General features: G+C 55.8%; 1 protein-coding gene across 9 annotated transcripts; it reads left to right on the top strand.

The window, feature by feature from the left end:
* The first annotated feature begins 32 nt into the window (after positions 1–32).
* NADK (NAD kinase) lies at positions 33–19613 on the top strand. 9 transcript variants are annotated; one of them, XM_042257400.1, is made up of 12 exons: positions 33–217; positions 9220–9441; positions 10931–11014; positions 14065–14194; positions 14442–14550; positions 14664–14749; positions 15618–15720; positions 16168–16322; positions 16472–16571; positions 16635–16804; positions 17361–17491; positions 17916–19613. In XM_042257400.1, exons 2-12 carry the CDS (start codon positions 9269–9271, stop codon positions 18094–18096), a joined length of 1422 nt encoding a protein of 473 aa, XP_042113334.1. In that variant the 5' UTR covers positions 33–217; positions 9220–9268; the 3' UTR covers positions 18097–19613. The 9 variants fall into 9 exon arrangements, with proteins under 9 accessions (XP_042113334.1, XP_014954762.2, XP_042113337.1 ...); XM_015099276.3 differs by having other exon boundaries at positions 17409–17491; XM_042257403.1 differs by having other exon boundaries at positions 16647–16804.
* The last annotated feature ends 1375 nt before the right edge of the window (positions 19614–20988 follow it).

The raw sequence follows: 20988 nt of genomic DNA on the forward strand, positions 1-20988 counted from the left end.
GCGCATGCGCGGGGCGCGGAGCGCGCCTGCGCACTGGCGGCGCGGCGGTATTGCTGCTCGGCGGGCCGGGTGGCCGTGGGGCCGGAGGCGGCCATGGGGCAGGGGGCGGCCGCGGTTCCAGGGGCCGGCTAGTGACGGCGAGCGGCGGCGGGGCGCCGGGACGCGCGGGTGCGGCCTGGCGAGGAGACGGCCCCGCAGGCGCCCGGGGCAGCGAACGGTGAGTGCGCATCCCCTCGGCCCGGCCTTCTGCCCGGGGTCGTGGGGTCGGGGTCGTGGGGTCAGGGTCTTGGGGGCGGGGCGGGAACGACCCTGCCCACTGACTGGCCACACACCCTGCCCCGGGCGCCGAGGCAGGTGTCCGGGTGGCCGGACCTCGACCCCCGCGACCGCACTGTGAACGAGGTGGCGGGCCCGGCCCTCACGCGGGGCGGTCAGTTAGGGGTCCACGTCGCGCTATTCATCCTCGGAAAGCTCCTCTGTGCTCGGAACCCAGCGCCCAGCCGACGACCCCTGAGGCCGGCGGCTGGCCCGTCTGAGCCGGGTCCGAGCCCCCTGTCTCTCTGCCTCTGCGTCCGCCGCGCTCTGGTTCTCGTGGAGCCTCCTCACCCGCCGGGGACCGGGCCTGAGCCCAGGCGTACGCATTTCCTGCTGGACGGCGCCCTGGACTCTGGCCGTGACCTTTGCCCCGTTGCGGGAACTTGAGGACGAGGACAGGGACCCGCAGGTGCGGCCGACGGGCTACGGCCCTGGGGCTCGGGTGCCCAGGTGTCCTGGGCCTGGCATTCAGGTGGGCGTGGGATGGGCCCGAGTCGGCCCCGGGGGTGGACGGGGCACCCCGAGCCAGGCTGGAAGGGAGGCCGGGTTCACCCGCAGGATGACTGGAGGGGTCGGTTCTCTGCGGGGGCTGCGGGCCACCCCCCAGGCTCTGACCGACAGTGCAAGGGGCCCAGTCCTGCGGGCAGGGCTGCCGGCTCGTCGTTTGCGATGTCTCCGACCCGCTGTCTCGGCCCAGAGTTCAGTGCGTGGGGCCGGGCAAATGCGTGTGTAGACTGTTGGCGAAAAGAGGAACCGGCTGAAGGTGGCCCGGAGGCGGGCTGTTGTGCAGAGAGCTAGGTGTGCAAATACCTGCTTCAGCCCAAACGCGTGCGAGATCTCCCAGGGGTCGGGTCTGCCACGCTGAAGCCCCCCTCGCGTCTCTGATCCTGTTCTTCCGCCCAGCAGCCTCTGCCCCTCTGTGGGCCCAGTTCTGTCAGGTCCTGGCCAGCACTGAGCATCACCTACTGGCGGGAGAGGGGAGATTTAATAGGTACCTTTTATCGCGTCAGTGTTAAGGAGGGGTAAACTTTGCTTTTTCGTTCAGTATTTCAGCAGGTGTATGTTGAGAGCTCGCACTGGGCATCATGTTATGTTTATATTTATGTGTGACTTTTGCTTATGGGCATCACGGTGTGTCTCCTTTCCTTCTTGGTCATTATGCTCCAACACTTTTCTGTTAAAACTTCCCAGTGCGGATGTCTTTTGAAAATGAACTGAAATAATTCTAGACTCCCAGAAAGTTGTGAAAAACAATACAGAGGAACACCTGCACTTATCCCCACATCCGTGGCACAGTGACGTGAACCCTGGCACCTCCATCACACCCCTTGCTGGGTTCACCACTTTTCCCACCACTGGGCACAGCTGTGTGGCTTGCCACCACAGCCTCAGATCTGGTGTCACCTAGGGAGCCCACCCCAGGCTCCCCACACTCCCTGGCCACCAGTGATCTGTTCTCCATGCGCTTGTGTTTTGTCATGTCAAGAAAGGCGTGTAAGGGACTTCCCTGGTGGTCCAGTGCTTTTGACTCTGAGCTTCCACTTCACGGGGCCCTGGTGGAGAACTAAGATCTCACATGCTACGTGGTATGCCCCCCAAAAGAAAGAAAGAATGAATGAAAAGCAAGTTATATAAATGGGAGCATTTATCATGTGACCTTCCTTGCCCTGCAGTCAGCCTGGAGTCACCCAGCTGGTTTCGGAGTCCATGTCCACTCCCTCTGGTGGCCGGGCCTGCTCACCAGTGGGGACGCTTGGACTGTCTTTGGTGTTTGGCTGCTGCAAATTAAAAGCTGCTGTGAATGTTGAGGTGCAGGTTTTTCTGTGAGCATCAGTGTTTCTCTGGGGTAAATGGCCAGGTGCACTTGCTAGGCTGTCTGTTTCGTTTTTAGTTTTTATAAGACGGCGTCAGCCCTTTCCAGAGTGTCTGGCCATGTTCTGGTCCTGGGTGGTGTGTGAGCAGGCATTGCTCTGCGACCTCCAGCGCTGAGTTGTCTGGCTGTTCCGGTCAGTGTGCAGTGGCATCTCACTGTGGTTTTAGTTCCTTCTGGCCCATCGGCATGGAGCATCTTTACACCTGCTTCTTTACCATGGGCACATCTCGTCTGTCCAGTCAGCTCTTGTCCACTTTCTAATTGGACTGTCTGTTTTTTACTGTTGAATTTTGATAGTTTTTGCTATTTTATAGGTACAGATCTGTTGGATATCTAGTTTGAAAATATTTTCTGTCTATAGCTTGATTTGTGGGTTTTTTTTTTTCGGCTTTCTTTACAGAGTCTTCCACAGAGCAAGTTTCTAAGAAGCACAGTTTACCAATTTTTTTTATCTTTTATGAAGTGTGCTTTTTATATCATGTACAAAAAAGATTCTGTCTAACTTTAGGTCCCGAAAACTTTCTCCTGCATTTTATTTACTTGTGTATTTATTCATGGCCGTGCCATGTGGCTTGCTGGACCTTAGTTCCCTGACCAGAGATCAAGCCTATGCCCTCAGCAGTGAAAGCTTGCAGCCCTAACCACTGGACCACCAGGGAATCCCCTCTTCTCTATTTTATTATGAAGGCTTTTTAGTTTATGTGGAGTTAATTTTTGTGTCAGGTGTGAAGATTAGGCCTAGGTTTACTTTTTTTGCCTATAGATGTAAATGATTCCAGCACCCTTTGTTGAAAAGATTGTCTTTCCTTCCTTGAACTGCTTATATACATTTGTCAAAAATTAATCGACTGTTTTTGTGTGGTTGTGTTTCTGGGCTCTGTATTCTCCGTTGACTTGTATCTGCCCTCCCCCAAGGCCACAGTCTTGACTATTACAGCTAAAGAGAAGTCTTCAGAGTCACTCATCTCCCTTTATCCTTCTTAAAAAAAAAAAAAAGTGTGTTTGCTTTTTACACATACATTTTAGAATAAACTTGGCCATATCTACCAAGAAATCTTGCTGGGATTTGTGTAGAAATCACACTAACCCTGTAGATCGATGTGGGGAGAACTGACATCTCTGCTACATTGAGTCTTCTCAGTTACATCTTTGATTTATCTCATCAGGGTGTTTAAAATACAATTCAGCATACAAGTCCTCTGTGTATTTTGTTATATTTCATCCACGTGTTTTTTTGGTGACTGAAGATGATGACCGTCTCTAATTTCAGACTACCTTCTTTGCCTGTTGCTGTGACATGCAGAACTGTGCTGATTAAGAGTGGTCAGAACAGACATCCTTGCCTGGCTCCCAGTCTTATGTTTTCACCATCAAGTTAATAGTAGTAGTAGCTTTTTTGTAGGTGCTCCTTACCAAGCTGGATAAGTTACCCTTGATTCCTAATTGCTGAGAATTTTTACCACTGTTGGGTGTTGAATTTTTTCCACTTTCTTGCCCATCAGTTGGTGTATGTGAGATGGGTTACACTGACTGAGCCAGGCTTGCGTTCCTGGGATACGCCCCACTTGGTGTCGATTGATCCTTTTTAAACATTCTGTGTTGTGTCCATGTTGAGGATGCATCAAATAACGCATTACGCTGAGAGTCAGTGCGATGTAATTCTTAAACTGCAAGTAGAAGCTGAGACAGCATCACTGGCATACTTAGCTGCAGAAATGACATCTCAGCACTTGTCCCAGGGTCTGTTGAGAGGCTGTTGGAGAGATTTGGGCCCTGGTAAGTAAGCCGCTCAGAAAGTCCTGCACTGCTTGTAGGTGGAGGTCCCTGGTGGGGATGGGGGCAACATTTGAAACATTGTTAACAGACATAAATTCATCTCAGCCATTTAGATGAGAATTACTTTGAAGAATGGTTTGTTCTTTTGAATGAATATATTGCCCATAATAGCAAACAAAGTATGTAAAAATCCAGTGATTATATAATCAGTTATAAGACTTTTGAAAATTTCAGCATCGTAGGATTTAACTACTTCCTTGTCTGTATTTTCTCAGGATTATAGTTATCTAACTGGATTATAGTAATCTAACTAGATAGTTACTTCTGTATCTTCTTGGGGTGACAGAATTTTCCACACCCTCCTAGGATTACCATATCACCTGCATCTTCGTCCACACCTTCTCAGGATTGCACTACTCTAACTGGATAGTTATTTCTGTGTCTTCTTGGGATGGTAGAATTTTCCACACACTCCTAGGATTACCGCATCACCTGCAGGCTCAGCTGGCTTTAAGGCAGGCTGGTGGCTCAGATGGTAAAGAATCTGCCTGCAATGCAGAAGACCTGGGTTCGATCCCTGGGTTGGGAAGGTCTCCTGGAGAAGGGAACAGCTACCCACTCCAGTATTCTGGCCTGGAGAATTCCATGGAGGAGGCTGGCAGGCTACAGTCCATGGGGTCGCAAAGAGTCAAACACGACTGAGCAACTTTCACTTTTCACTTTCCTGGCAAGCAGGTTTCAGGTTCTTGCAGCTGGTGCAGCGCCAGGATAGTGGTCTTCACGTTCTGTTTGGCCAGGGTTCTGACATCACTGCCTATAATCATTGTCTCTTGATCTTACATGTTACTGGAGCCTGGGGTGTGTGCCCTGAGATAACCTTATTGTCATTCAGGAGGGGCTATGTCAAAGGCCTCTTTTCCAGAAGATGAGGCAGGAAGGGTCCTCTCTCCTCCCAGGACCCTGGGCATTTCTGCTGGGTCCCGTCGTCTGTGTCACTGAGGTCATGCCAGGGGCCCAGATATGAGCTCTGCCTTCCTCACTGTGTCACCTTGGGCTTTGGTCTCCTGGACACCTCCACGCAGCTCCTTGCAAGGGCAAGTCAGGCAATTTGAGTCAAGTGCTTGGACAGGGCCCGGCAGTGTGGGCACTGGTTCTGGTGCTCTCTGGTCATCCTGGCCTGGAGTGAGTGTTCACACTTCCACACTATGATCCTGGCCTCCCTGGCCTGCTCTTCCCTATGGCTGATGTCCTAGGCCAGGGTAAGCATCCATACTCCTACACTGTGACAGCTATTCTTTATGTTATTGTTGTTCAGTGGCTAAGTCATATCTGACTCTGTGACCCCATGGAATACCGAATGCCAGGTTCTTCTGTCCTCCACTATCTCCCGGAGTTTGCTCAGATTCATGTCCACTGAGTTGGTAATGCTATCCAACCATCTCATCCTCTGCAACCCCGTTTTTCAGGTCTCAGAGTGAAGCCACTACCAGGCCTCTCAGTAACAGCTTAAAGCAAGTTTTTTTGTTTTTTTAAAAAACAATATTTCCTCTTAAAGTTGTGAATTCACGGTCCATCACGGCAGTTTGTGGGGTCCCTGTGGGGATTAAGTGATATACATGAGTGAGGCAGTCAGAGCAGGGCCAGCACGGGAAGGCAAGCAATGAGGTTAGTGATTGCATTTTTATCTTGGGCAGTTTTTACTGAAACGAGGGAAACGTGTACATAGCTTTTGTATATTAACTGAGCCCAAACCTGCCTTCTTGTATTTCTTGCGAATTTGTCCTGTGTCCTTTCAGGCATCGTGACCTTTCTGTGTAGCCAGACTCGTGAACTCACTCTGCCCCCTCCCCACCCCACCCCACAGCTGGTGGTCTTGTCCTCATCTCCCAGCACTTGAGGCCGCCTCGGGCTCTCCATCCCAGCACCGTAGCACTCTTGTGTCCTCCACTAAGCGTTCCAGGATTCCCACAGACTCTTATCCAGACCCATCTATTTGGTGTGTCCCGGGTTCAGTCCTGAGAGCCTGTCTGGTTCTATGGTTGTCAGTGTTACCGTGTGCTGACAGAGCCCAGCCCCACATGTCCCCGAGCTCTGGGCTTGAACTGTTAGCTGCCAGCACGTCATCTCCCCGTGGCCAGTAGTGATCACGTGAAGTCAGGCCCAAGAGATGCAGAGTTTCTGCAGCATTGCTCCTTGGGCTGCGAGGAAAGCAGACCCCTGTGAAGAAGAACTCGGCAGCAGGTGGTGGTCAGGGTTGAGGAGAAAAGGAACTGGGCACCGGTGGGTAGGAGCGGGAGGTACAGGTGTTCTCTTGAGCAGGTGGCATCTGAGCACAGATCCAAGGGACAGTCGTGTCACGGGTGAGGTGTCTCAACAAGTCGTGTGGCCATGCTTTCTTCTCTGTTGGGTAAATGTCTCAAGAGTGGAAGGGCTGTAGCAGATGGCGGAACTATGCTTAATTAACATTTTAAGAAACCGCCAAACTGTTTTCCAAACTGGTTACCCCGTTTTCATGCCACCAGCACTGTCTGAGGGTTCCATTTCCTCCTCAGGCTCTGCGACACTTGGCATGGTCAGTTTTCTTACATTTTAGCTGTTCTCCGTAGGTGTGGGATGATGTTTCATGGTTTTAATTTGCATTTCTCCAGTGACTAAGGATGCTGAGCATCTTTTCATGTGCTTTTCAAGATGCAACCAGTGTATCTTGGGGAAGTTGCCCAAAGTTGGTATCTTTTACCTGTTTTTTAATTGAGTTGTTTTCTTACTAAGCTTTAAGAATTCTTTATATATTTTGGAAGCAAGTTCTGTGTCATATATAAGTTTAGCAAATATTTTTTTGTCAATCTCATATTTTCATTAAGATTTTTGTCAGCTCATATTTTCATTTTCTTAATAGTATCTTACGAAGGGTTACAACTGTCTTACAAGGGTACATTTTAGTGAAATTCAGTTTGTCAGGTTTTAAACTTTGTACTTTTTGTATCCTATTTAAGAAATCTTTGCCAAATCCATGGCCATGAAGATTTTCGCTAGTGGTTTTTTTTTTAAGTTTTATAGCTTTTATTCTTACATTTAAGTGTACGATCCATCATGAGCTGACCTTTGCCAACTTGTGAGAAGAACTGAACTTCGCAGAGTTGGGTGTGGCTGTGGTATTTACCTGGAACGGTCTGGAGGAAAGATTGTCCTCTCCCTGTTGACTCCTCGGCACCTCTGTTGAGAACCCCCTGACTGTCGACTGGGTCCTTTGTCTACGTGTATGTCTCTGTGTCAGTACCACACAGTCTGGTTGCAGCAGCTTTATAGCAGGTCATCAGATCAGATAGCATTAGTCCTTCAACAGGGCTTTTTTTTTTTTTTTTTTTTTTTGAGCTATTCTCAGTCCTTTTAAGTTTCCAGTTTCCAGCTGAATATTAGAATCAGCTTGTTACTTCTGATAGAAAAGGCTGGGCTTGGGAAGAATTGAGATCTCACCAATACCATGTTCTCTGGTCTGTGAACATGGCATGTCTCTCCACTGACTTGTTTCCTTTCAGTTGTGTCCACGGTGCTTTGAAAGTGAGGTAGAGCAGGAAACCTAGCGATTCAGTATTTGTGTGTGTTGTGAAGTGACCACCACAGTAAGTCTGGCACCACATTTAGTCACTAGGCTTTTTTCTCATGGGAACTTTGAAGACCTCCCCTTTCAGCACCTTTCAAATAAGCACAACAGTCTCACTGACCGGAGTCACCATGGTGCGCGCTACACTCTGTGACTGACTGACTTTATAGCTGGAAGTACGGCTCACTCTCCTGACTTTACAGCTGGAAGTAAGGCTCGCTCTCCTTTTGCTCACTACATCCCTATGTCTTATGTCTTAGTGCTACTGTAAATGGTATGTTTAAGCTTCAGCTTCTTTTATTTTTCTTCTTTTTTTGGCCGCATCACAGAGCTTCTGGGATCTTAGTTCCCTGACCAGGGATCGAACCTGGGCCCTGGCAGTGAAAACACAGAGCCAGGGAATGCCCTGGCTCAGGAACTTTTAATGGCTGCTGGAGCCTTTGGTCTGGGTCCGGTGTAGGAGTTAGTATTTCGCAAGCTCCTGATGTGAGTGTCAAGTGCATGTGGCGGCAGGGGACTCAGGGGCCCTCACCTGCAGCCTCGTTGTAGAGGCCCCGGGCTTCTCTTGGCCCCTGCGCTGTCGCTTCTGATGCTGGCGCCTGCCTTGTGGTCCTGCCCCATTCCCCTCCCTTGTCCTCAGGGTGTCGCGAGCCAGGAGGCAGGCTGAGCTGCTGGGCCTTTCTGAGCGTGGAGGATGGGCAGGCCCCATGGCCCCAGCTGCAAGGCCAGGCCTCTCCCGTTAGTCAGTGGTTTCCTAAGAAAATGACCTTTTGGCCCAAATTCTCAATGTAGCTCTTTCCACCCTCGTCCAAACTGGCTTGTTCATGTGGCTTTTGCCCAAGGTCTGCTCTGCTCTTTCTACTGGTTGGCGCTCTGGTTTCTGCCGTGTTTCTGTCACTTCTCTTAGGCTCGTTTGATTCTTGCTTCGGCTCTCTGACTAGGCCTTGGCTGCTGACCGCTGTTCTCAAGGACCTGGGGGCAGCTCGTTGGGTGTGTGGACCCGGCCTGCATTCCCTCTGTGCTGTAACATCACGTCGGTCTGGATGGGCGCGTGGACCGTGCTCGCGCTCCCTCTTGGCTGCAGCGTCACATGGGTATGGGTGCAGTTGTGAGCCCTCAGTGGCTTAGGAGGAAGTTGAGATGTTCCCAGGTGGTTGAGGACTGTTGTTTTGTGTCTGCTTCCATCTTTTCCTGCTTTACTGCATGTGGTTGGGAGATGAAGCTCTTGGAAATTGACGTTTTCTTTGAGGACCAAATAAGTCAGTTTGGGCAAGTGTTTCTTTGGCCCTGGAGGAGAGTGTGGCTTTGTTTGCAGGATGAGGGTGCAGTGTGCCCATGGTTGGTCTTCAGTCGTGTTCACCCAGACTTTTCTGGGTGAGAGGTACCGCATGACCGTTAATTCTCTCATCAAAGTCCCAGCATGTGCCTGCGTGCTAGGCTGCTGGTTGTTAGTGGCCCCATGGCCACATGGGGATTCATGGAAAACCACAGGTAGATTCCAGAGTTGTTAAGTGCCTTTGGGATGAAAACAGACTTCCCAGACTGAATAGGCTGGACTTCAGCCATTTTCCCTGATGAGGGGTGTAGGTGTCTGTGTACATTGCTTTACTTTATTTTATTGAAACAATAATAATATTTATTTTATTAAACCAAGGCATCCTGGGTTTTCGGGCCAAAGTCCTCCACATCCATCAATTGCAGAAATGGAACAAGAAAAAGTCAACGGGAACAAGGAGCCGTGTGCAGAGGCGTCTTCGTACCGCTGTTCTGCATGCCATGGGGACGAGGACTGGGGCCCGGGCCACCCACTCCGGGGCCGCTCCAAGTCCCGCAGCCTGTCGGCCGCACCGGTCCTGGCCAGCGCCCGTGAGTTCAGGTACTGGCCTTCTGGGCCTGTGGGGGCGCTCAGGAGGCAGGAGGGGGTTGTGCTGGCTGGCATGGCCTCCCAGAGGGCACTCCCAGCCGACCCCCCCCCATGCCCATCCTCACTGTGGAGGCTGAGGTGTGGAGGTGCCGTCCAGTGTGGCCCCAGGCCCTGGGCACGTAATGGGGGTGGGGTGGCTATGCTGGCCTCGGTCATGCGAACGTCGCTCAAGTCCAGGGCGAAGCTGTCCTGGCCAGCACTGCCATGGGTGCGGGGCCTGAGATGCTTCCGTGTGAGCAGCTGCGCCACCCTCCTGTGTCAGAGTCCCAGTGGGGGGCGGGAGACCTTGGCTGCCGGCTCTGCGGGGTGGGGTGTTCCCGCCCTTTCCCTTCAGAGAACATTGAACTTGGTGCAGTGGCAGCGGGTCAGAGGTGGCTGCTCTCAAAGGTTGACTGTGATGCAGACTTAGAGAAACCTGCTGTGAACAGCATTTCCCCAGAGGCCAGGCCATGGCCGGCGGCCGCTCCTACATGTTCTTGAGCTGGGGGGTTGGGGGAGCCCTTGACCAGACCAACTCTTCTTGGCTCGGCTGCCCTTCACGAGACAATAGGAAATCTGCCTTGTCCGTGTGGGGATTTGGCGTTTGTTGAGCCTTGAGATGGGCAGAGATGAAAGCAAGTTTGCCATCTGTGTTTGGCTATCTTTGTGCCAGTATTTTTGGTGTAGAAAGGGACCATGAGGGGACCTTCCTGTGGTCCAGTGTGGAGGTGGCATATATCCCTGGTCAGGGAACTAAAATCCCACAAGTCATGTGGTATGGCCAAAAATTAAAAAAAATAACCAAAGGGACCACAAAGCCTCTGGAGCTGGCACTCTGCGTGAGGGTGGACACACCTCCGCCCTGTCTCCGTGGGGCATCCACATGGCTCCCAAGGACCGGCGCTGGACCTTGAGGGGAGGACAGGGAAGGCCACCGAGCGGTGTCGTCCCTAGGACGTGTGCTGGCCATGGTGCCCTGTGATTCAGTTGTGGCTGGAAATGCTGAGCTGCTGAAGTGCTGTCTTCTTCATCGACAGTACAACTCAGCATGGGCGTTTTGTTAGAACCTGGATGGCTGGGGGATGGTATCTGAGGTCTTAATTCCCAAGGACATGCCCAACAACTGGTCCTCAAGTAGACTTGCCTGGACAAGAATTCAGAGCCGCAGGCCCGCGCCCCATGGTACATCCCCTTTTTCTAGGGTGGGGCCCAGGTGCCTGCCCCAGTTTGGGTCCTTTGTTGTAAGGAGTTTCTGGGAGTCCCCTCTGAGGGCAGTGCCACAGCATGTTGCCCTCAGAGCAGTTCTGGGGATCAGGTGAGTGTTCTGGGACTGTTGCTCGGGTGCTGGCAGATGGTGGTGCTCAGGCTGTTGGAGTGAAGATGGCAGAGTCTGAGAATCAGTGCCTCGTCCGCATGTGTGTCTCTCAGCGACTGAGGGCCCGCCCTGCATCCTCTCCCACAGGAGGACCCGCTCCCTGCACGGGCCATGCCCAGTGACCACGTTTGGACCAAAGGCCTGCGTGCTTCAGAATCCCCAGACCATCATGTGAGTCAGCGGGGGGCTCCACAGGGATGGGGAGCTATGGGAGGTTCTGATGCTCCAGGGAGCAAGGCAGGGGCCTGGCAGCCACATGGCACTGTCCCCGACTCCGCAGGATGAGAAGGTGGTGGGGTGTGCTCCTTAGGCCATAGGAGCTTCGACAGGAAAAACTCAAGGAGAAAAAATAACGTATTGCATGCTGATGCATTTGATGACTCACATGTGTTTCTCTTCATTACTATTGAAATGCAGAGATGTCAGTTGGTGTTTTTTGAAAATCTGAGGTGTTTTTTGAAAATCTGAGTTGACTTGTTTGAGTCCCGCCTTGTGGGCATGGCTTTTTTTTTAAAGATAAGCCCTGCATTTTAGCAACACCCGCCACCTGAGAAACTAGTTAAAAACTAAGCAGTTTGGGTTGCTTCGCAGACACTTAGACCTAGGCTGTCTTCCCCACTCGTCCAGCGCCGCCTCCTAGCACTGGACGGTGCCAGAGAGGGGCCGTCGTCTGTTGGCTCTGTGTGTTCTGTCTTGGGGAGAAGACACGCAAATGGCTCCGGCCACCAGAGCTTGGCGAGGAAGCAGCAGGATTCCAACCAGCTCTGCGGTCGGGCCTGGCGGTGGGCTGCCCACTGCATAGACCGTCTGTGCCCCCTCCTCGAGGGAGCTGTGGAGGGTTGACATCTATGGGGGGTAGGCCAAGGCCCACACCCAGCACAGCAGCCACGCTGGCCGCTGGCCCCCCAAACCCTTCGCCTGGCTGCACCCTGCTGTGTGCCCGCCCTTTGTGGCCTTCGCTGGCTGCCCAGACCCCTCCCTGCACCCCAGCCCTGCACTGCCACGCCCTCCTCGTCACTCACAGCCCGGCCTCAGCGCATGCTGGTGGCCCTTGGCCGTCCAACCATAACTGGCCGTTGCTGCCCTGCCCAGCCCGCAGCAGCCCAGGTATGTGTGCTTTGCCCTTACAGCCCTTGGGTGGGGTCTCAGGGTGGCATCTGAGCTGCTCCCCAAGGTCAGGTGGGGTTGTGGGGTGCTCCAGGCAGAGGAGCAGGTGCCCCAGAAGTGTCGAGGGCTGAGCAAGCAACTTTCTCTGCCCCCTGGCCCTGGCTCAGCTCAGTCAGATGGGCTGAGCACCTTGGTAGGGTGTGATCCCTTCCTGTGTGGTCCCTGCCCCTCCTACAGCCTGGCCAGGGGCAGGGGTTGTGTGCTAACCTGACTTCTCCCCTGGCAGCGTAGAGGAGCTGATTACGAGAGTCTTACCTTCTACTTGGTTGTCTCACATCTCACCAATGAGTGCGTGTTTTCTGTTATGTTGAAATGTTGGAATTACTAGCATCTGACGCCTTCAGCTTTTGAAACTGTGGCTCACGTGGGTGTCTGGCCAAGCTGTCCAGCGCCCAGAGCCTCCTTGGGAGGGGTCAGTATCCCTCTTCGCAGTAACCCAACAGGAAGTTGAGTGACCAGTTGGCGCCCAAGACCGAGCCGATGGCCCTACAGTGGCTCTGGCTGGGCGTGACTGACTCACAGGTCTGGAGGGGCTGTGAGCCTCACCTGCCTGGTCAGTGGGGAGGGGGCTTCAACGTCTACCTCACCAGCCAGGCAGACTTCCATCTGCCCTCCTTCTAGGCCCAGGGCCAGGTGGAGTGACGAGAGGCCCGCCAGTGCCCGCCCTCTGCGTGTAGGCCCCTCCCGTGGGCCAAGCCGGTTCCGCAGCCCAGGGCTGTTGTCTGCAGCTGGACAGGGCCCGTCCTGACCGCCCAGAGCGGCAGAGCTCAGCAGCCAGCTGGTGAGGAGCAGTTGTCTGAGGTCTGGCCCCTTTGCTGTTAGAGGCGATTGGACAAGAGGATGGTGTGAGCGCAGTAAGATCAAATACAGTTTGTTTGGTTTGAGTTTTCATTTTAGGAAGCTCTGCACTTGTTTTTTGCAGCCTTTAGCAAATCACTTTACTTTATGTTTTGCTTTCAGTTTTAAGGAGACAGACAGCGGGGTTATGGTGCCAGTGCACACTTGGGGAGTCTTGGGGGGGGCTGGGGTGCATCGCACTCCCGCCGTTAGTGAAGCATGACCGAGATGCTGGGCACCCAGCACCATCCTCCGCCAAGCTGCGCGTGTGACCCAGGCTGGCGGAGGTGCCGGCAGAGGGCCATGAGTGACCCCCTCCTTTGCAGAAACGCCTGGAGAGGGTGAGTGATGGTCAGTCAGTGACAGCCTGCACCCAGGGACCCACCACCTGTTTAGTGGTTCGCATCATGGTGTGGACGGTTGCTGGTGGGGCCGTCAGGTTCTCAGGGAGGCACCGGCCATGGGGCGTGATCTGGAGCAAGTGTCTCCGTTGGGGAACTTGCATCAGAAGGTTTGCATGGCCTGCAGTCCTCAGGGCTGTTTCCCAACAGGCGGAAGTGCTGCCTGGGGCCCCACCCTAATGTGAGGGCTTGGCCTCAGACACACTTGCCCCTGGGGGAGGGCCTGCTGCCCACAGACTGTACCAGGCCCTGCCCTCAGTGACCGAGGCTGGGTGCCGCGGGACTCTTGGAGCTGTCGTTGGCCCAGCTGACTTCTTTTGGTTTTTGCTTTTTAATTTTTTGAGTTTTGGGTTCACAGCAAAAGTGAAAAGAAGGTGCAGAGCTCCCTGTTGCACTCCTCCGTCATCATCCCCGAAGCCAGTGCATGTGTGACAAACAATGAACTTACACTGACGCTTCGTCGTCACCAGCGTCCTCTTCGTATCAGGGTCCTGGACACGCGTGGTGACATGTCCTTGCCATTGAAATCACACAACACAGTCTCACTGCTCCAGATCTGGCCACTGGCTTTAAAAGAGGCTTTTACTGTGGAGGCGAAGGTCCACTGGGTTGCGTGGGCCTGGGTCAGCGGGAAGCCCAAGTCTATATTGGCTGGTCTGGGTGCACCTGGGACGTCCTCTAAGCAGGTCCCTGTGTGGGCCTCATCCCAAAGGAGCCTCAGGCAGGGGCACAGCCGGGCATGGGGAGGGTCGCCATACTGTGCAGGTGCCAGCAGGTCAGCCTGGGGCCTGTGTGAGTGCTCTTCTCCCCTCAAAGGCACATCCAAGACCCTGCCAGCCAGCGGTTGACGTGGAACAAGTCCCCGAAGAGTGTCCTCGTCATCAAGAAGATCCGGGATGCCAGCCTGCTGCAGCCCTTCAAGGAGCTCTGCGCATACCTGATGGAGGTGAGTGAGCATGGGCTCCAGGCTCTCCTACCATCCGCTCAAGTCAGGAGGCCTCGTAAGCCAGGTGCAGGAGCTCAGAAGTGTGTACTGTGAGTCCAACAAAGGCACTTTGCATCTGAGAGACAGAGGAATCGTGCCTCTCTCCCCTGACCCCATCAGAAAAGCCTGAGACGCAGAAAGAGGCTTCTAGAAGACCAGCGCCCTGACCTGTCTTCCTGGTGGGGCTGACACCACCGTGTCCTTCCAGGAGAACAACATGGTCGTGTATGTGGAGAAGAAGGTTCTGGAAGACCCCGCCCTCTTGAGTGATGACCACTTCGGGCCAGTGAAGAGGAAGTTCTGCACCTTCAGAGAAGGCAGGTTGTCCCTGGGTGGCAGGGTGCTGCCCCCAACCCAGCGGGCTCTCTGGTACCCCTGCCTTGGCCCGTGCCTAGCAGTTGGGGTGCTTGACGTCTCCTGTGTCTTCCAGATTACGATGACATCTCCAATCAGATCGACCTCATCATCTGCCTGGGGGGCGACGGGACCCTGCTATATGCCTCCTCCCTCTTCCAGGTGAGGTCCCAGTTGCCTGAGGCCGTAGGGCTGCAGGCGATAGGACATGGAACTGGGACTGCTGTGGGTGCTGTAAGCTGTGCCAGGCCAGCTGATGGCGCATGAGGGCCCAGGGACTGGGCTGGGAGGAGGGCGACCCCTGGGAGAGCTGGCGTGCAGGCTGAGTGAGGGGGCCAAGAGTGGGGGGCAGGTGAGAGCAGCAGCCCCAGGCCGCCGGGGAGGTGTGGTGGGGGAGGGACTGTGGAGGCTGCAGATGGCAGGGATCTGCCGGGGAGGGACCTTGCCAGGGCGTGTTAGGAGGTCAGGTGGGCCCCCAGGGCGCCACCTGGAAGTGGGAGGGAGCAAGGAGGGCAGGAGGGTGGAGTCCAGCAGGGCCTGGGGCAGCAGCGGCTGGCAGAGGCCAAGGTTGAGGGTCCCGGGATGTCCCACCTCCTCAGAGCTCTCATTCTCTCTTGGGAGCCTTCTCAGAGGAAGTGGCTGCAGAGCCACCTGGTGGGAACCGAGTCCCACCCTAGGCTTCCTGCCCCGGCTGCCTCTTCCCTGGCATCTCTATGGGGGCTCACTGCCCTCCCAAGCCTGCTGGACATGGCCTGTGTGTGTCAGAGCCCCCGTGTCCTGCCCTGCCACGCCTTCCTGTCCTCTGGCCAGTGGTCGGTCCCCCTGCCCCCGTTTCTTGTCAGCTCTCCAGCTGTTGTTCTTCCGGCTCCCAGGCTTCTGGCTGACCCTGCGCCCTGTGTGTCAGCACCGCCCCCTCCCCCCACCCCCCCAACCCTCACAGGGACCATCCGGGCGCAGGTCCATCTGGGCTGGTGCTCGCGCGCCTTCCACGTGCACTGGCCAGCGAGTGACCTGTCTTGTTGGCTCGCAGGGTAGCGTGCCTCCAGTCATGGCATTCCATCTGGGCTCCCTGGGCTTCCTGACCCCCTTCAACTTCGAGAACTTTCAGTCGCAAGTTACACAGGTGATACAGGGTGAGTTGGGGTGTTCCTGAGCCCAAGAGCAGTTCCCATGGGGGATAGTCATCCTGCGTGGTTTGGGAGGTTTTATTTCATCTAGGTCCTTGTTAAACCTTTCTTGCATCTTCTCAGTCCTTGTCTCCAGGCTATTTATCTGTGATTCCATTTTAGTTTGGGAGGTTTTTAATGATGCTGAGAACAGTGCTGAGTGCTTGGGGCTCAGAGGACTCTGATTCTGAGGGTCAGACACCTTGTCCTCACAGAGAGGAGCTGAAGCCACCACAGTTCAGCTGCCGTCTGTGTCGGGCGGCAATGGATTGATTTCCACAGGAGCCCAGGGTGTCGCCTTCCATTTGTGTGAAGATGGGAGGGGGTCCCTGGTCGAGGGAGTGGGGAGCTCTTCTGTGGCATGACTGTCCCCACCTGCTGACTTCCCTGGGTGTGACCCCTGCTGGCCTCCAGGGAACGCAGCTGTTGTTCTCCGGAGCCGGCTGAAGGTCAGGGTCGTGAAGGAGCCCCGAGGGAAGAAGGTGGCCGTCCCCAATGGCATCAGTGAGAACGGGGTGCTGGCTGCAAGCCTGGACGTGGAGGTTGGGAAGCAGGCTGTGCAGTACCAGGTCTGTGGGCCTGCCCCTCCCCAGCCAGGTTCCGGGCCTTGCCCTCGGGCAGGGGGTGCAGGGCAGGGGCTCTGGGCTGGACCTCCTAGGGAGCCTGGGAGCGGCCCACGCGCTGTTGCCTGCTCAGTGCGCGGTGGCCTCGCCCCCAGGTGCTGAACGAGGTGGTGATCGACAGAGGCCCCTCCTCTTACCTGTCCAACGTGGACGTCTACCTGGATGGGCACCTCATCACCACAGTGCAGGGCGATGGTAGGTGGGCATCAGGCCTGCCCGAGGGTGGGCGTGGGGGCAGTGCCCTAGCCTGACCTGCAGCCTGTCCCGCAGGCGTGATCGTCTCCACCCCGACGGGCAGCACGGCGTATGCGGCCGCCGCGGGGGCGTCCATGATCCACCCCAACGTGCCCGCCATCATGGTCACGCCCATCTGCCCCCACTCGCTGTCCTTCCGGCCCATTGTGGTGCCCGCGGGGGTTGAGCTGAAGGTCAGAGCCCTCGCCCTTGTTTGTTGGAGCCCTTGTGGGGCTGCCTGCCTGCCCTGCTGGGGGTGGGAGGGACTCTGTCCACTCTGGCCTTTCGTCATGTGTCCTGTGCCCCAGAGGATCTAGTCGGCGGGGCGGGGCTCTCAGCCTGAGTGGGTGGGGACAGTCAGGGTGGGGAGACCCTCAAGCGATTAACCACTGCTGCCTGGCACATCCCTGGGGCCACATTCTGGTGTCTGACTGGCCTCACTGCCCTTCCACATCCACCTCTTCTTTCCCTGGCCCGAGCTCCCTGCTGCAGGCCACCACGGGCCAGCACGTCCTTGGTGTGAACCTTGGCAGGCAGGGCTACATCTGCTGGACACAGCTCCAGGCCTCTGTGCCCTGTGGGCCTCTACCCTGTGGTTGGTGTCCGCATAGTGCAGTGACTTCATGGCCTGGAGCTGACCGTGGCGTGTGGTGGGCACTGTGTTGCCTATGAGGTTGTTCCTGGCTGGTGCGGTGCCCCAGGGTGGGGTCCGTGGCACTTAGCTGTGCTCAGAATGCATCTGATCCTCAGAATCAGAGTCCTCTGAGCCCCCCACACGTGCGCTGCTTGACCCTTCAGATCATGCTGTCACCAGAGGCAAGGAACACTGCATGGGTGTCTTTCGATGGACGAAAGAGACAGGAGATCCGCCACGGAGACAGGTGTGTGGACTGTTGGGTGCAGTGGCCAGGGCAGGTGGGCGCAGGGTGGCTGTAAGCTGTGGACCTCTGCCTGGGTGATGGTGCCCTACCAGCTGCACCTGCTCCTCGTCTTCCCACCGCCTTGCCCTGGGAGTCCCCTTCACTGACCTGGGTGGAGTGAGGGGGTCCACGGCTCTGTCCTGGGGGGCACAACAGCACCACTGAGCTTCTAGCCCGGCTGTCCTCAGGGCCAGACTGGAAAATGGCCAGGTGCCCATGACACCAGAGGACATGGGGCCAGGCTGCACAGCAGAGGGTACAAGCAGAGCTGAGGTGGTCCAGCAGCCAGGCTGTCGAGGGTCCTGCATGGTGGGCGGCGAGGGGCTCAGCTCCAGGAGGGGGCTCAGTTCCGGGAGGGGCTACGTTCACCTCCTTTCTGCTGCAGCATTAGCATCACGACCTCTTGCTACCCTCTTCCCTCCATCTGCGTCCGTGACCCCGTGAGCGACTGGTTCGAGAGCCTGGCACAGTGTCTGCACTGGAATGTGCGGAAGAAGCAGGCCCACTTCCCGGAGGACGAGGAGGACGCAGACGAGGAGGGCGGGGAGGAGCGGGCGGGGAGCTAGGCCGGTGCCCTGTCTGTGCTCTGTGAACGTCACGGGCCCCGCGCCACTTGTCTCTGGCCAGAGGAAGGGCCTGCAGTCTGCCTTGTGTCGACCAGATCAGTTGTTTTTAACGTTTTAAATCTGACTTTTCTGCATTTCTAAACAAGCCAGTCAGCAGGCCACACAAGCTCTGAAGTCAGCCCAGGCACACCCACCAGGCAAGCAGTCAGAGCCCACTCCAGTTGGGGATGGCCGAGCCAGGTGGTTATGGCTGAGCTGGGTGGTGGGCTCCTTGTGATTCCTTGTCAGGAAACTTCCACGAATCAGTCTATTGAAATTGAGAGGGGATCAGAATGAACGGGTCTATCCTACAGTCTTGAAAATAAACGTCTCACGGCCAAAAATCTCCCTTCAGCTTCACAATGTCCCTGAAAGCCACTGGGGGGAGTTTGTGCCGAAGCTGCTCCCCAGCCAGGCCTCCTGCCTCAGTCCCCAGGCCTGGTCTCCTCCCTGCTTCCGGTGATGCCACGGCAGGCAGGGGTCGGACCACACACATTCCTCGGGAAGCAGGGGTGTGCCTCCCCACCCTGGAAGGTGTTTTCAATCCTGTGTCTACTTTTTAGAGATTCTTTTAAACTTTTCTGAGAGTGCTTATGTACAGATTTTCTTGTACACACTGTGAGATTTCTGCAGGAGGGCTTGTGCTGTGAAGTGGGACCATTCTGTGCTGCCCAGGTGGCCATCTAGAGAGCTGGGTGGCTCTGCTCAGAAGGTCTGGCACTTGGTGGACCGGGAAGGCATGCTTCTGCTCTGGCTTCTCCCCAGGGGCCTGGCTTCGAGGGCACATCTGTCATTCCAGCCCCTATGCCTCTATTGCTGGCTGACCGGCTGCCTGGGGCTGGGCACACATGGAGTCTTGTGAGGGTTGTGGTCAGTGGGCCTCTGGTTACTGGTGCCTAACAGGTATCCTGGTTTTGAGTAACTGAATTCTTTCTGAGCTGTGTTTTCACCTGTGAAATTGGCCAGAAACGATGGAGGGCCTGTACTTTCTCGAACTCACTTCTGGAGGGCCAGAGGCCGGGAGGTTGAGCTCCGCCCATCTGGAACGTGATGGTCTGATAGGAGGGCATCTGGGGGCTCCAGGGCCGGCCCTGCAGCCTGAGCACCGTGGCCACTGTTCAGGTGTCTGTTGAGAGCTGTCCACCCGAGTGGCCGTCTGGGCAGCTCAGCCAGTGCTGGGGTGGAAATGGGCTCCTACCCTCTGCCCGCGAGCTCCAGCACAGAGCGTGGCCCACCAGGCCTCCCACAGGCTGAGGGGGCGACACCCCCAGCTTTAGCTCCAGAAGAGTGGTCAGAATGCAGGTCACGCATTCAGACAACAGAGCAGGTGCAGAATGATGGGGAATGACCTAGGAAACTTTGGGTTTTTGAAGTAAATTCTTAATGTTTCATATTGTTAATATCTTGAAATTTGTTAAATGTTGAAAGCCTTATTACTATTTTCAGATTCTTTCAATAAACAGACTTGTTTAAAAATTGGGGTTTAGCAACAACTTTATTTGGTTCTTTGTAACCAACACCAAATCACGGAGGGGGTGGGCGGGCCTGGGGAGTCCCGATGCACTGAGGCTACCCCTGGCACACCTGTAGGGTGTGGGGGGGGTTCACACTCCAGCAGCACCCTACCCGTCACATCCTGGGGACAGGCTTCTGGGCCTATCCTGCAGGAGCCCAAGCTCTGGGCCAAGGGTGCCCCACGGAGGCCAGCGGGTGCATGGTCCCCTCTCTGGTTCTGGGCCTCCCCCTCTCGGGCCTGGGCTTAGGCGGGGCCAGGCTTTGCCAAGAGCCTGAGCAGGTACTTTGGACACAGACACAGCCTTGTGGGCTGGGGCCTGGGAGCTGTGACAAGCACCCTGTGGGCACTGCTGCAAGGCCAGCACAGGACAGGTGCAGTGGGTGACCCAGCAGCGGAGCGGCCCAGGGCCTGCTCGTTGGGGTCAGAGGCATGTGTGTACGGTTGCCTCCCCAGCTCCCTTCGCATCCAGGCACACATGGGAGCATGACCCCATCCTGCATGGGAGTCTCAGTGGCTGTGAGGCTTCTGCTATCTCCTCTGCAGTGGGGCTCGGTGGCCAGCATGTCTGCCTGGAAGCCAGTGTGTCCTTGGGCAGTGGGGTGGGCATGCTGTCAGAACCCCAAGTTTCTGTGGACTTAGCTGAGCATGTGTGGACCCCAGGCTGGGCCCTGCTGCTCCAGGAGCAGAGGATCTACTTGCGGGCAGGAGTCAGCCCACTGGCCAGGGTTTCTGGACCACAGGTGCAGGCTCTGTTGGCACAGGCACCACCTGCAGGGTCACCGTGCTTATCAAAGGCTGTTATCTCTGAATTTGACCTTCCAGGCTTTGTGGAGCACATGGAAGGGGGCGGGGAGCTGGAGGCACAGAGGCTGCAGGATGGGAGGGTATTTCTGTGGGCTCAGGCCTTTGGTCCCTCAGAGATCCCAACTGTCAGGGTGGTGGCCTTTCCTGGCCTGTTTGACCTCCTCCCAGGCCTCAGTGCTGGGCACCCACCCAGCCGATCTCCCTTCTCTCTCAGATCAGGCTCCATGTCCAGCAGTTCCTGCCCTAGGGCAGCCTGGGCCAGGCCTGTCCTGCTGAGGTTCCCATACCCGGGAGCCACTGGCTAGGACACTGGAAGTCTGCCAGGGTGCCAACCAGGAGGGGGAGCTGCTGTGGAGATGGAGGCCCTGTGGGAGGGGTCTGTCGGAGGAGCCCAGAGAAGTTGGGAAGGGGGTGTTGGGGCCAGGGGTGGGGGTATTTGAGTCACCACATCAGGGAGTAGGCCACTGCTGGCATATTTCACCCCAGAAGAGCCAGGCTGGAGCTTGGGCTGCGTCCAAACCAGGAAACACCAG

Source organism: Ovis aries, chromosome 12 (genome assembly GCF_016772045.2).
Source record: "Ovis aries strain OAR_USU_Benz2616 breed Rambouillet chromosome 12, ARS-UI_Ramb_v3.0, whole genome shotgun sequence".
Lineage (NCBI taxonomy): Eukaryota > Metazoa > Chordata > Mammalia > Artiodactyla > Bovidae > Ovis > Ovis aries.

Bases quoted from the DNA above. Each gene is read 5' to 3' on its own strand.
- NADK (XM_042257400.1), top strand. From the start codon at position 9,269: ATGGAACAAGAAAAAGTCAACGGGAACAAGGAGCCGTGTGCAGAGGCG. The intron at 11,015-14,064 runs GTGAGTCAGCGG...CTCCCCTCAAAG, and splicing joins CAGAATCCCCAGACCATCAT to GCACATCCAAGACCCTGCCA. The intron at 16,323-16,471 runs GTCTGTGGGCCT...CCTCGCCCCCAG, and splicing joins AGCAGGCTGTGCAGTACCAG to GTGCTGAACGAGGTGGTGAT.